Source organism: Eretmochelys imbricata, chromosome 4, assembly GCF_965152235.1.
Source record: "Eretmochelys imbricata isolate rEreImb1 chromosome 4, rEreImb1.hap1, whole genome shotgun sequence".
Classification (NCBI taxonomy): domain Eukaryota; kingdom Metazoa; phylum Chordata; order Testudines; family Cheloniidae; genus Eretmochelys; species Eretmochelys imbricata.
The window spans coordinates 24,735,592-24,749,611 of NC_135575.1; the positions used below are offsets into that span (position 1 = coordinate 24,735,592).

The 14,020-nt window shown below is 43.1% G+C and overlaps 1 protein-coding gene across 2 annotated transcripts in view; it reads left to right on the top strand.

Annotated features, from left to right (window-relative positions):
* Positions 1-14,020, top strand: part of CCSER1 (coiled-coil serine rich protein 1) — a 709,611-nt gene that overhangs the window by 116,280 nt on the left and 579,311 nt on the right. For both annotated transcript variants that reach the window (XM_077814383.1, XM_077814384.1), the window contains exon 3: positions 1,348-1,535. In XM_077814383.1, the coding sequence (XP_077670509.1) occupies positions 1,348-1,535 (188 nt within the window). The remainder of the gene's footprint in view (positions 1-1,347; positions 1,536-14,020) is intronic.

Consider the following 14,020-nt stretch of genomic DNA (forward strand, 5'->3'; position numbering starts at 1 on the left):
TTTCCTGTTGAAAAACAACAGTAAAAAAAAAAGTTATTTCTCTTCCTTTGTTGGTGTGAAGTGAAAAACTCATTTAAAATAAGAAATTGGCTGACTATTCAAGGGAAAAAGTGAAACTAACTATGTGCAGGATGCTGTCAAATATACACATTAAATGGGACAAATAGAGAAACATATTTCAAATACATTAATTTTATATTGTGTGTATTACGTGAGGAGGTAAAAACAGTAATGTGTGATTTTTTTTTTTTTAGTGTTCACTGTGTCCCTCTAGAACAGTACTTATAAAATCTAAGATCAATACAAAACATGTATGTGGATTAAACAAAATTCAAAGGAAATGTGTTTTGCTTGGCATTCATCATTTTACTTGTAATGCTTTGTTGTAGATGGAGTATCAGACTAGACTACAAATTGATTGCATGATCCAATATGGCAAGTGTATATACTTACATATTAACAAAGATATATTAAAAAAAAATCTTGGACTAACATCAGCCCATTCTGCAATAAGAAAAGGAGGGAGAGTTTGATAGAACCACAAGGTTTTCTGTGCTATTGTGCTTCTCCCATCTTTAAAATCCCTCCCCTGCTTCCACATGCCTGAAAATCTAATCCTTCTCCTCCTACCCAACATATTCATTTATCTGGGGCTGGGAGCTGGGATTCAGTTTCCCAGCGGCAGAACAGATGAAGGCGGGTGCCAGGTTATCTTGCTTTGGTTTGGACAGGTGTGGAGCAGAAGTGGGAAAGTAGGATGGAGGCCCAGCCCAGAATGTCTAGGCCTCATGCAGTGCTATTAAATGAAGCTCCAGTCCTGAAATGAGTGCCTTCCCACCATGCAGGCAAGTGTGTAGGGCGTGACATTGCAAGTCATGTTTGCCTGGAACCCTTAGAAGCCTGCTGGGGGCTGTGGACAGTTGACACCTGAGCCTGCCCTGGAGAACAGTGGAAGCCAGTTAGGTTCTCTGCACCAGTGGATTAACTGGGAATAGTTCCTGCAGAGGGGGAGGCGGGGGCGTGCAGCAGTTGAGCACAGCAGTGCCCTAATATGCTAAGAATTAAACAGAGAAGGGGTGAAGGAACTTCTGCACCTTGGGAAATTGTGGACTGTTCCACTGGCTGGACATACAGAACTAGACCCTTGGGTAAAGCCTCGTAGGCTGGTGGCCTAGTCTTGGCCTGACAATTTTGCATACTTACAGGTACAGACAAGCAGTACAGCTCTGTAGTAAATAGTTGAATAGCTGCCACTCAGCATAAGTGTTTGAAGAAATGTGACTTTTTTCCAAAGAAAATATTTTTGTAAATAGCTGCATGTAAATACTGATTTCTTCTCTATTATAGTTAATCTTGCCAGTAGCTTCAGCCCTTACCGAGAAGGCAGAGTCATAGAGAAGCGCCTGAGATCCTCTTCAGAAGGCAATGCTGGAAGCAGCAGGATGATCTTAAAACCAAAGGACGGAAACACAGAAGATCTTCATAGCTTGCGGAAGCAGAGAGCAGGCTCATCATCTTCAAAAATGAACAGCCTGGTGAGTGCATTCTTACAGATACACATTTTTGCAATGGCTTTCATTTCTGTACTGATCCTTTTGGCTTCTAATGACTATTCTAAGTACGATAGAACACAACAACTGTATAGGAATATAAAGCCTTATCCAGTGCGGGGATATACAGTACAATACAACACTGAAAACTATAAGATACTTTTCAGAACAAAACCTCTGGTTGTAGTCAACACCAAGTATTTCAGAAGTCTGTGTAACTTTCTGTTGTGGGTTGTTGTTGGGTTTTTTTTGCAGTCATTATGTAATTTTCGCATGGCTGGGAATTTCAGGTGGGAACTTCTGGAAAACTTATGATTACCAAATGCTTAGTATTAAAAAAGGAAATAAGTTCAAATACTGCAAGTGGGTAAATGTAGTGCAGTATTTGTAATTGTAGTTTATTGGGCCTGATTCTTCAGCAGTTTCCTGCTGGTGTGACTCTTACCTCAAGGAGTCACACTGATATACACCTAATGTAACTCAATGGAGAATCAGGCCATAGTCATATGGAAAGTAAATCACATATAACAAGGCAAGGCTAATTTCAAAGGGCTAAATGCTCCCCTTCCATACACAAACCAGTGGCGGGGAAAAAAATTCTCCAAACTCACGACAGATAATCTGTTTTTTGAGAGCCTCTCCTCCCCCACTTCAGGATTGGGGAAGTAGACAGCACACTTGTTTTCAACAGCCATTATAGAAGATTACTTTTTGAAGCCTGCTTTGAGGTGAAGGGACAGTATAAGGAGCCTGTTGACTTTTAAAGTTGTCTGCCTTCTTGTAGGCAGTGCGGGTAAAGAACTTAAGGTGAGTGTAATGTACTCTCGTGCTTCCTCAAGACAATAAGGGGAAGTGTAGAAGATGATGCTGCATGCTGAACAAGCTGCAAGCAATGGACAAGTTCTGGTTGGTAGAGGAAATAACTAAATAAGTCTTGTGGTCAGATGGGTTGCTGTTGTGAGATTTCAGAGGAGCAGCTGTGTTAGTCTGTGTTCGCAAAAAGAAAAGGAGTACTAGTGGCACCTTAGAGACTAACCAATTTATTTGAGCCTAAGCTTTCGTGAGCTACACCGATGAAATGAGCTACAGCTCACTTCATCGGATGAGTGAAAGCTCACAAAAGCTTAGGCTCAAATAAATTGGTTAGTCTCTAAGGTGCCACAAGTACTCCTTTTTGTTGTGAGATTGTGAAGGGTTAAATAAGGATTTAGCCCATACAAATATCTGACACACAACTTGCCATGAAGAGTATGTGAGAAAGCAACTCCAAGATTCTCCATCCTACTCATAATTTCTGCACATGTCCCTCAGTAATCCTGGACATAAAAGAGGAAAAGTATACTCACAATGACCACTACACTGCAGGTAGAGTTAGGGCCCCGGTGGGGATTTCTACAAAGATTACCAGACTCTCAGGATTTTTTTTTGCAGGGCTGTGGATTGACACCAACATGTAAAAGGACTCTAGCTGCACGTTCCTTCCACATAGTTTACAAACCATAATCTCAGCAATGCAACAAATAGAGCAAACCATCGAGGGCAACTTCTGTGATTCCCCACAGCTTTCTGGCTTCTGCTTAACCCAACCCCCTTGATTCTCTTCCTTCTGAGCTGCACTAAATTAACCTCCAGCTGGGAGTGTCTCCCAGAGCTGACCCTGAGCCCTGTTTGATAATTAACTTCTGGAACAACAGAGGATTGTCTGTCTCAGCAGGACTTCTCCTAAGGACATTGCTGAGACAGAAGGTAATGCTGATCTTTAGGCACTCCACCTGGGGGCACCCAAAGACTGGTACAGTGTCACAGTCTGTCTCATCTGGCTAGCAAACTGAATTTGCCATTTGAAAATGAGGGAACAATTGTGTGCTATGTCAGCATTGAAGGTAACCTTATTTGCTGCTGAGCTCTGCACAGTTTAAGGTTTTCTGTTTTGTGTGTGTGTGGCTGGGGTCCTCCTGAGTGCTTGACAGAGAAAATAGAAAGAACAGTTGGGTTATCTGACTCTCACATGAGTGCTTGCCTCTACACACGCTTTGTATAGCCTATGCAACATTTATTAGCTAAACTTGACATATAAGAACATCAAGAACTTTTCCGTGCGTATGTGTGTGTCTTTTTTTCTCCTCTGTAGCAGTCACCAACTTATTACTTCATTTATTTTATAGCATCTGAAAGAGCACTAGGCAAATAAACAACAACAACAAAGCCAAACATTTTCTGCATGTCTCCCTATTACCCTTTCTAGGATGCTGTCAGTTTGTACAAATGAGGCAATATAGAAATGCAAGACCTATATCTACAGGAAAAGGCAACTAATGCCCACCAGTGAAATACGTCACCTAGAGAAATACAGTAGAGTGCTGAATGTCTCAATAGCTGAAGTGATTTCTGTGTAATTTAAAGAGAATAGCTACAGCATGTCTGTCACTTATCCTGGGTAGTTTGCATTCAAAAAGCAATAAATAAATCTGATTTTTCAAAGAGGACATCCTTGAATTAAAAATGTTTTTATACATCACCGTAAGTGTGCCTAGTGCTTTACAGACAAATTATAGAGCTTGCTAACTGTGGAGCCAGTCCTTCAAACACTTAAGGACATGCTTAACTTTCCTCTCATTGAAGTGGAAGTATGCATGTGAGTAAAATTAAGCATGTGCATAGTGATTTGCAGGATGAGGACCAAGTCATTAAACAGATCTTCTTTTCAGTTACGTAGTTGGCTAGGTTGCTGATGTCTGAATTTGAGGTTTCACTTGAGTCTTTTTCTTAGCCATGTCACTATGTCCGTGGCAACATCTTAGTGTCATCTCCCTAAACAATAAGTGGGGTTTTGTTGTTGCATTTTTTTTATTTGAATAGGAAATTCAAATCTTTTTGTATTTAGCAAGAAGATTTCCAAATTCATTGGTTTCAGAGTAGCAGCCGTGTTAGTCTGTATTCACAAAAAGAAAAGGAGTACTTGTGGCACCTTAGAGACTAACCAATTTATTTGAGCATAAGCTTTCGTGAGCTACAGCTCACTTCATTGGATGAGTGAAAGCTCACGAAAGCTTAGGCTCAAATAAATTGGTTAATCTCTAAGGTGCCACAAGTACTCCTTTTCTTTTTCCAAATTCATTAGTGATCATTTTCTGTTCGTTTACTACAATCATATATCCAATGCGTTCAGATCAGTTGTACAGTGGTTTTATGCACTGTGAAGGCAGAATACCACAAAATGAAAATCCCCCTTCACATAATGCTTAGCAGCACAAACATTTGTATAATATGCTCCCCTCCCCTCTCTAAAAATAAAGAACAGTCTGAGGCAGCTAAAAAGCCTGAATATAAAAAATGAAAAAAGAAGAAGAAAAGAAAGGGTGGGGGAAACCAAGAAACGTACATGTTCACAATAATACACAGCTGAGCATTAGCAGTCCAAGAAAGAGCTCTTCAGAATACCTGTCACAAGTGGTTAACCGTCAGTTCCAAGAATGTCAACAGAGAATTAATCTTAATAATTAATATTTTTCAAGTAAAGAAGAGGGGCAAAAAGTTCCAGAAATGGATGATATTAAACAGAGTAGTGTTAAAATAATTAAAAATCCTCTCCCCTTCTATTGAGGAATCCCAAAGTATTTTACAAATATTTATGAACAGTTATAGGCCTCTCCTCGCTTCTGCGAAGTCATTTCATATTGTGACACTTTGGATTTGTTTCAGCAAACATTAATAAGCAGTGAGAAAATTCCAATAAGGAGAAATGGATTTGAAAAGAAATATCACTAATTTTAACTCCCTGTGAGAGTGCTTCCCTGATGATGGCACCATTGCTTTTCCATTGTCCTCTGTGGAGTCAAATGACAGCTACAGATAGCAATTTCTTGGCATCATACAGAACATTGTAGGCATGTGCGCCTTCACCCCCCACCCCCGCCTTACTCCCTCTCCCCAGGGTAGAATGAATTACAATGTGGGATAGTAAAAGAAAATAGATTTTTTTTCTCTGTAAAGGAAAAGACAATAAGACAATTTCAAAACAGTTCATTTTATGCAAATGTTTAAATTATTCTGTGATTGAAATAATGAACTGTACTACATCAGAAGTTTTAACTTGACCTCTCAGGCTATTATAAAACTTGTATTTCTAATCTGAGTTTTGAATAAGCATTATTTTTGCAATATTGATTCATGTAGTGACTGACTTATGCCACAAGATGTCAATATCACACCATTTTAATATCCCCACACATATATTTTATACTAAATTAGAAACCATGAATTTACTAATACATAAAAAGAAATCCTTTGAAGTGAGCTGTAGCTCACGAAAGCTTATGCTCAAATAAATTGGTTAGTCTCTAAGGTGCCACAAGTACTCCTTTTCTTTTTGCGAATACAGACTAACACGGCTGCTACTCTGAAACCTTACTAATACATAGTTGGTAGTACATAAGATTTTAAATTGCAGGGAAAGACATTTACTTTTGGAAGCTTTTAATGTTGATGAGCCAGTGCAACGTGACAGAACCTTTTCAGTGAGCACACTTGGTACTGGTGCAGTTTAAAGTAAGGAGCTATGTATTGCCACAGAACCTCTGCTCATGAAAGAAGATGAATACCACATCTAGCCTACCATTTTCAGCAACATGCTAGATTAAACAAGGCTGACAGCAGCAAGCTGAAATAAGGGATAAATGATTTAGGTTGACTTGTAGAGTGGAGAGAGCGCTGGAGTAGAATATATGTGAATATAAATCCGCAGTAGAAATTGCAGAACTACTGACTTTGGTATGTAACCTACCGCTTAAATCAGCCTCTGTACCAAATGACTGGAGGACAGCTAATGTAACACTGTTTTTTTTTTAAAAAGGCTCCAGAAGTGATCCTGGCAATTATAGTCCGGTAAGTCTAACTTCGGTACCAAGCAAATTGGTTGATACTATAGTTGAGAGCAGTTTTACCAGATACGTAGATGAACATGGTATGTTGGCAAAGAGTCAACATAGTTTTTGTAAAGGGAAATCATGCACCCCAGGGTCCCAATCAGGATCAAGTTCTATTATTCTAGTCACTGTACATATGTGCATGAAGAGATGGTCCTGCCCCTTGAAGTTTGTAGCCTAAAAACCCATGATTTAATTGAATTCCACATCATCTTGGGAGGGATCAAATCAAAAGCTTTTTCTGTGAAACTAAAATTTGGGAAGGGTGATTTTTGTAAAAAAAAAAAAATGAGTAATCAAGTTAGAAAAAAAATTAGCAATCAGATAATTAGTTAAAATAATTAGTCTTATAATGGAATTTATTAAAATATAGCCCGAAGATATGCCCTCACCCCAAATCCCTCGCATTATTGAAAAGCAGAGTACAAAATCAGCCCATCTAAAGCCAACAGAAAGGAACATAAACTATGGCAGATGGAAATTAGGATGGTTAAGAGAGATTTTGAAAAGCAAATAGCCAAAACCAAAAATGAATTAAAAAAAAAAATCCTTAGCTTATCAGAAGACTGAAGTCTGTGATAAAACGACTGGAGCTGCTGGAATTAAAGGTAACCGTTAAGGTGAATAAGAATGTTACAGAGAAGCAAAATCACTTCTTTGCATCAGACTTCACTACAGAAGGTAATGGTAAAGATAGCTATCCCCGATTTGCTCTTTGTTGGTAATGAAGATGAGGTATCCTCAGAAATTCAGTTGTTAGGAGCAATGGTGTTGAAACACTGATTTAAATAGTCACTAAAACCAGATAGCATTGGTCAGCAAAGTGAACTGTTTGAAGTGGAAGGCATGTTATCTTATGCCTATATTTAAAAAATAATAAGCACAAAGGACAATTTTGGATATTAAATGAAAGCATGACACCAGTACATCATGAGCTACGCTGATTGCCTCTTGGCTTCTGGGAGGGGCTTAAGGTGTTGCTTTAGAACTATAGAGCCCTAAATGACTTTGGACCATCCTGCCTTACAGACTGCCTCTCTTTCCATGCTGTGTTGCCACATTTACAATTACTGTCTTATGGCATTAAATGGCCCTTTTTTTCAAGATCCCGAGCGGAGATGCCAATGGCTGAATGGATACATGGAAGATTATGGTGGTCAGGGCTGTCCATCCAGCACTAGAAAATAGGTAACTTTGTCAGGTACTTCTAGAATAATATTGTAGGCCTGGCATGACATGAGTAATTAGAATATGGGTGAGGCCTCACATCTTGGGAGACAGCATTAGAGAGGTAAATGGATCAGCATGTTGGAAACAGAATGTCTGTATGAGCTAAGATAAAGGGGAACACCAAGGGAAATGATAAAAGTGGGTAAGTTGGGAAGGTCAAGAGTAATTGGTACATGGACAGTGTGTGGACAGAGCATGCAGTACAAGGATTTGTTCCTACCAAGTAACCATGTCAGTCCCAAAACGTGTGAAACAATGTATAGTAAATGAAATGTAATGTGTATATAAAGGAAGAGATTTCCTGTACAACTTTAGATGTGGGGTATCCCCTGTACCCACCTCCTATGCTTAAGCCTGTTTGACTCAAGTATAGTTTGATTGTATGCCTATATAGATATCTCAGTAACCATTTCAGAGTCAAGCTGAGTTCTTGTGGATCAGGTCTTGGAGGCTACTGAGTGGTTAAGGTGGGGTGGGCAAACGTTTTGGCCTGAGGGCCACATCAGGGAATAGAAATTGTATGGCGGGCCATGAATGCTTACAAAATTGGGGTTGGGGTGTGGGAGGGGGTGCAAGCTCTGGGGTGGGGCTGGGGATGAAGAGTTTGGGATGTAGGAGGGTGCTCTGGACTGGGACCGAGGTGTTCGGAGGGCGGAAGGGGGATCAGAACTGGGGCAGGGATGTGGGAAGAGGTGCAGGTTCTGGTTGGGGGTGCGGGCTCTGGGGTGGGGCTGGGGTTGAGAGGTTTGGGGTGCAGGAATGTGCTCTGGGCCGGGATCGAGGGGTTTGGAGAGCGGGAGGGGGATCAGGGCTGAGGCAGGGGGTTGAGGCTTGGGAAGAGGCTCGGGGTGCAGGCTCTGAGTGGCGCTTCCTCAAGTGGCTCCCGAAAGCAGTGGCATGTCCCTTCTCCAGCTCCTATGTGGAGGCATGGCCAGGCGTCTCTGCACGCTGCCCCTCCCCAAGCACCGCTCCTGCAGCTCCTATTGGAGCGCATAGGAGCCAGAGCGGGGCCATGCCATGGCTTCTGGGAGCTGCGTGGTGCGTCACCGACCCTGCACCCCGGCTGGAGCACTGGTGGTGCGGCCCCTGACCCAGCGCCCTGGCCAAAGTGCCAGAGCAGAGCAGAGCCAAGCCATGTGGTGCAGCCCCCAACCCAGTGCCCTGGTCAGAGCTGAGCTGAGCCAAGTGGTGCGGCCCCTGACCCAGTGCCCCAGCTGGAGTGGGGGTGGTGCAGCCCCTAACCCAGCGCCCTGGGTTGGAGCAGGGCTGCGTGGTGCGGTGAAGCAGGCTGCGTGGTGCGGCCCCAGACCCAGGGCCCCGCCAGAGATCCGGAGCAGGGCGGAGCTGTGTGGTGCGGCCCCCGACCCAGCGCCCTGGCCGGAGCAGGGCCGAGCCACACGGTGCAGCTCACGAGCCAGCTTAAAACGGCTCGCAGGCTGGATCTGGCCCGTGGGCCATAGTTTGCCCGCCCCGGGTTTAAGGCCTCAGAGGCTAACCCAAAAATTTAAAAAACACGGTATTATCCTTGTCAGAGGAAACATGAAAAAAAATACCCATATTCCCTTAACAGCCTCTGAATATCCTTGTGTAGAGACACCCGTATTTATCTGAATGATTACGGTCTATCTTTAACACTGGTATGTTACCGCTGCGCTATCTAAATGTTCATACGCTCTGCATAAAGTTGTAGCGTGGGCTCTGACGCCACGAATTCAGAGCACTTTCTAAACAGCTATTTTTAGAGTGCTAGTGTGAATCCTGCTAGCCTGAGTCTGTTGACCTGGGCGGAGCGCCTTGCTTCTGCAGGCTGACCCAAGAAAGCCGCAGTTCACCTTTCAGATGGAGTAAGCTTCACAGGGTTCATTTATGGCTAGTCTAGCACTGACATAATTTCTCCGTTCGCGCTGAGTTTGGCATCTTGTCCCTTTGTGAGAGGAAACTGTGGATGCCATTTAAAACAAGAACTGTCAGGACCGCTTTGGAAATCACTCAGTGCTTGTAGGTAAGCAGCACTTTAGACCTCATTTACTTAATTCAGCACAGGGAACACTGTCTTTCAGATACTGTTAGCATAAAAATAGTGCAAACAGTGGACTGGGATTTAAGCATTTAATGTGCCTCTGATTTTTAGGTCAAGTTAACTAGAAGCGTTTCAACTAAATACCCTGTAGGAAACAAATGTCTGTAGTGTAGTATACATTTCTTAACATATTAAGAAGTTGTCAAAAGTCAGATTGCAGCTGTTATACGCTTTGAACTCATTCCCGAGATCAAGTAGCTAAGAGAAATTAATTTACATATGATTTAATGCTTATGCCCTGACGCTCTTCAAACATCCATAAAGACACATGCATAATAATTTGTGAAAATGAAAAAACTATTGTTTGTACTCTGGATGTAATTTTTCAAATTTAACACAATTATGTTAAGAAATGTGGATGGTGAATCAACTTCAGTCACATTTCTAAATTGCATTTTCAAATGGGAAATGATATTTTGTTCTGAAATCCAAATATAAGGACAACTATTTCGTACCGTTCACTAGATTCCGGCAGCAAGGGAACTTTTTGGATTATAAATTCAAATTCTCTAAAGAGAAATAAAATACCGGTTTTAATATTTGTATGGAACCCTTAAGCTTATGTATTCAGAGAAAAATGGAGTATAAACAGTGCTTTTCTTATGGAATCTATCCAACAATAAGTAATCTATGTGACTGCTGGCCTGAATATGTCCCACAAACCTTCCTGGTTATTCAGCTGAGAGGATTGCAACTTATTTCAAAACTATTACACTTTTGGAAGTGGCCAAGGAGCGAAGGATGCCCCTCCCCATCTGGGAAGACAGATTTCCTCTCAGATGGATTTCTGTACTGCTGTGGAGATGTAAAAAGATGTGATAATGTTTCCCCTTACCTAATATGCCCATCTACCTGTGTCCAGTAGAAGATTTTTTTTTAACATAGGGTATGTCTACATTTCAGTGGCTGGCTTGTGCTAGCTGACTCAGGCTTATGGGGCTCAGGCTGCAGGGCTATAAAATTACCATCCCGAGCCTGACCAGCTACACTTCAATGTTATAGCCCCACGAGCCCAAGGCAGCTGACGTGGGCCAGCCATGGGTGTTTTATTGCAGTGTAGACATACCCATAGTCATCATTTGACAATCACCACAGTTACCACAGATACTGTCTACTTTAAGTACATACAAACACTGTGGTAATCTAAGCATTTATCTACTAGGGGAAGGGTTATTAATCTGCACTCACTCGAGTTGGTCTGGTCTGAAAACACCTGCACACACTGGATGGAATCCATCACAGGACACTAACTCCACAGTTACCGTGATCTCTGCAGCCCTTTTTCTAAGAGTACTAAATTTGATGCGAATTAAGTTAGCGTGGTCTGTTGTATGTGTGAACATAATGATATTATGGCTCACTCCTTTGGCATCCTCCAACTGGTGTCCAGCATTTCTTTGTGGGTGTCCATGACTGATCTGATTGTTTACCTGTGTGCCCTCTACTGCTCTGGGGTCAAGCAGACTGGATGGCCCTTCCCCTGTTTAAAAGGTGGCATGGAGCTAGGATTGGCCCGTTTGCTTCTGGATTCCAGTATGTCGGAATTACAGCAATATTATTCCAGCAGTCTTTACAACATGCTTGGAACAGCCACATGCCGCTGTGCTGGAACCCTAGATTGCCTTGCCATCTATGGAGAAGCGTCAATGCAACAAGCTATGGGAGCCAGCCACCTGAATAAAGATGTGTTTGCAAACACTGCTCACCAGTGCCCACGAGGAGTCACAACTGGGGCACCGACCAACACTGGATTAAAGAACAAACAGCTCAGGAGAACTAGCATTAAACCAGGGATGCCAGAAAATAGTCTGGCTGTGGAAATAGAACCTGTACCTTCTTTGTGAGGAGCTGACAGGATTGCATGCTGTTACACCACTACTGAAACCAAGGAGGTTGTGGAACCTGCAACAACCCCCGGCAGTGTTCCCTTCTCCTCAGAAAGCCAAGATCTCTTTGTGACTCATGACTCTGAGGGCCACCATGTAGGAAGCAAACCCAATTCCCAAACAGAAACCTAGCCCAGGACTTGAGGAGGCAGATCCTATTGAGGGAACCTTGGCATGTAAGTATCTATCATCACAATTTATTATACTGTACCACTTCTGTTCCTTGTGCCCCACAGCTGCGGCCACTCTGGGTGGATGGAGCTAGGAGATTTTCAGCTCCAACCCCTGCCTCCCTCCTTCCCTTAGCCTGCACTGTCCCCCTTTGCTCAGCCTCCATCCCCCCATGCCCCTTTTCAAAATGGTAGCTGAACTGGTCAGGAAAATGGCTTCTGTCTCATGCTAACGCCCCAACTATCAACTGTTTACAAGGCCATAGCATGGAGGGCACATACCCATTTACCTATCTTCCTTCTCCTTGCCTGCATCTGATCTTTCCAGTGAATGCCTTACCTCCCCCCCCAAAAAACAAAACAAAACAAAACAAAAAACTTTCCTCAACTCAAACGGCAGCTGGCAGCATGGTGTAGCCTCAACTTCTACACCCCCCCATTTCCTTCTCTCTCACAGCATATTCGAATAATGAAAACGTTCAGTTGTGCAAACTTCAAGGGTTTTAGTGAGACAGTGGAGTGGTTACAGGCAAAGAAGTTTGGTGTTCTCAGTTTACATGAGGTAGACATCGGCATTGCATGCCCATAAAGGTAGTAAGGCTACTGCTCTCTGCTGAGGTATGTATGAGCTGAAACAATCATTTGTACAGGAAAAGAAGTTAACCTTCGGGATAGCATAGCTATATAGCTCTTAATGGCTTTTCACAGGCTTACACGGAGAGACTGGGGGTAGTTAAGTCTTCAAACAATCAATGTACTACCACATTTAATTTTTTCTGCATTTTGAGCATGTCTGTAGGATAGATAAACCAGAACCTCAGACTGAGAAATTGCTTAATTTTTGTCTGGACATTCTGCGGGATAGCTGCCCAGTCATTGCCCCTGGCAGAGATCACAATTCCCTTCCACTCCTGCAGTGCTTCTGGGAAGCACCATCTTGATGAATAACTTCACGGCATATATTGCTGGTCTGCCCTTTGCATTTTTGAATAGGGCCATTCTCTGCCTTCTAGTCACTTGCCTCAGTGTAACGTCAGGACAGCCTAAAGGGAAAGCAGAGGAAATTACTATACAGTTCAATTCCAGATGCCCCTAGTAACCTTTTTAACCCTATATACGCATTTCCAAGGAACAGCCCAAACTGCAAAGCCAAACGAGGAACACCCACAGCTTTCAAGGCATAACCTAAATTGCAAAGACGGACCGGGAACATAATTCCCAACACCCACCAGCTTCAATGGCAGAATTGCAAAACCAAATGAGTTATATTGCAAACCCAAAACCCCGGTCTTGCACCCACTAGCACACATCGTCCAAAAATCCCAGTTTAGCACACAGGACCTATCATCTCTGAGGCCCCCTCAAACAGGGAAAAACTTCAGGATGGAAAAATCAGAAATACACTTTAAAAAATGCGATCATAGCCTCTCTTGGATATCAACAATAACTGCTTGTTTTCCCCCTATCCTGGCCAGTTCGCCCGCCCCCCTTTACCCCCCTCCCCCCGTGGCTAGACCCTCAAGGACAGAGCCTTTATCAATGGCTGGGAGGCTGGCAAACCCGAGGGGGGAAGAAATAGAAAATGCGGGATGAAATGTTCGCAGACCTTATTGTGGATTCTGTCAAAAAATTGAAAAAAAACGGAGTGCTGGAAGCTGTATCTGAGATCGGAGAGGGGAAAGAGACAGACAGCTGTCCAGAGACAGCATTGCAGTGACCAGAGACAGCGTTGCAGTGTCAATAGACACTGTAGAGAGAGAATAGAACATGCAGAAGCAATTCCTGGGGGCAGTACAGATGTGTTCTGCAGCATGTGCTGCTTGCTGGCACAGAGACAGTCCAGTGTCTTCAACCAAGGCCCAGCCATGTTCTGCAGCCCCCTAGATGATACAGGGTATTAGGATTGCCACCATATGTTCCCCAGCCCCAGCTCAGGACAGCAAGAATTATTGCACCTGGGAGCCCAGCTCTTTCGAGCCATCTAACACCCCTCATAACTTTGAGCCTTACCACCAGAAAGCAGAAGAACAAGAAGAGGCAGAGGCGAGATGTGGAAACTGGAGCCCCCGTGCCCCCCCCCCCACCCGAGTGTACATAACTCTAGAGAGATACTACCCCCGGGGAGGTTTCATGTACTGGTTCGAGCTGGGTTTCCCAGAGACTAGGAGGGAAGGAAGAA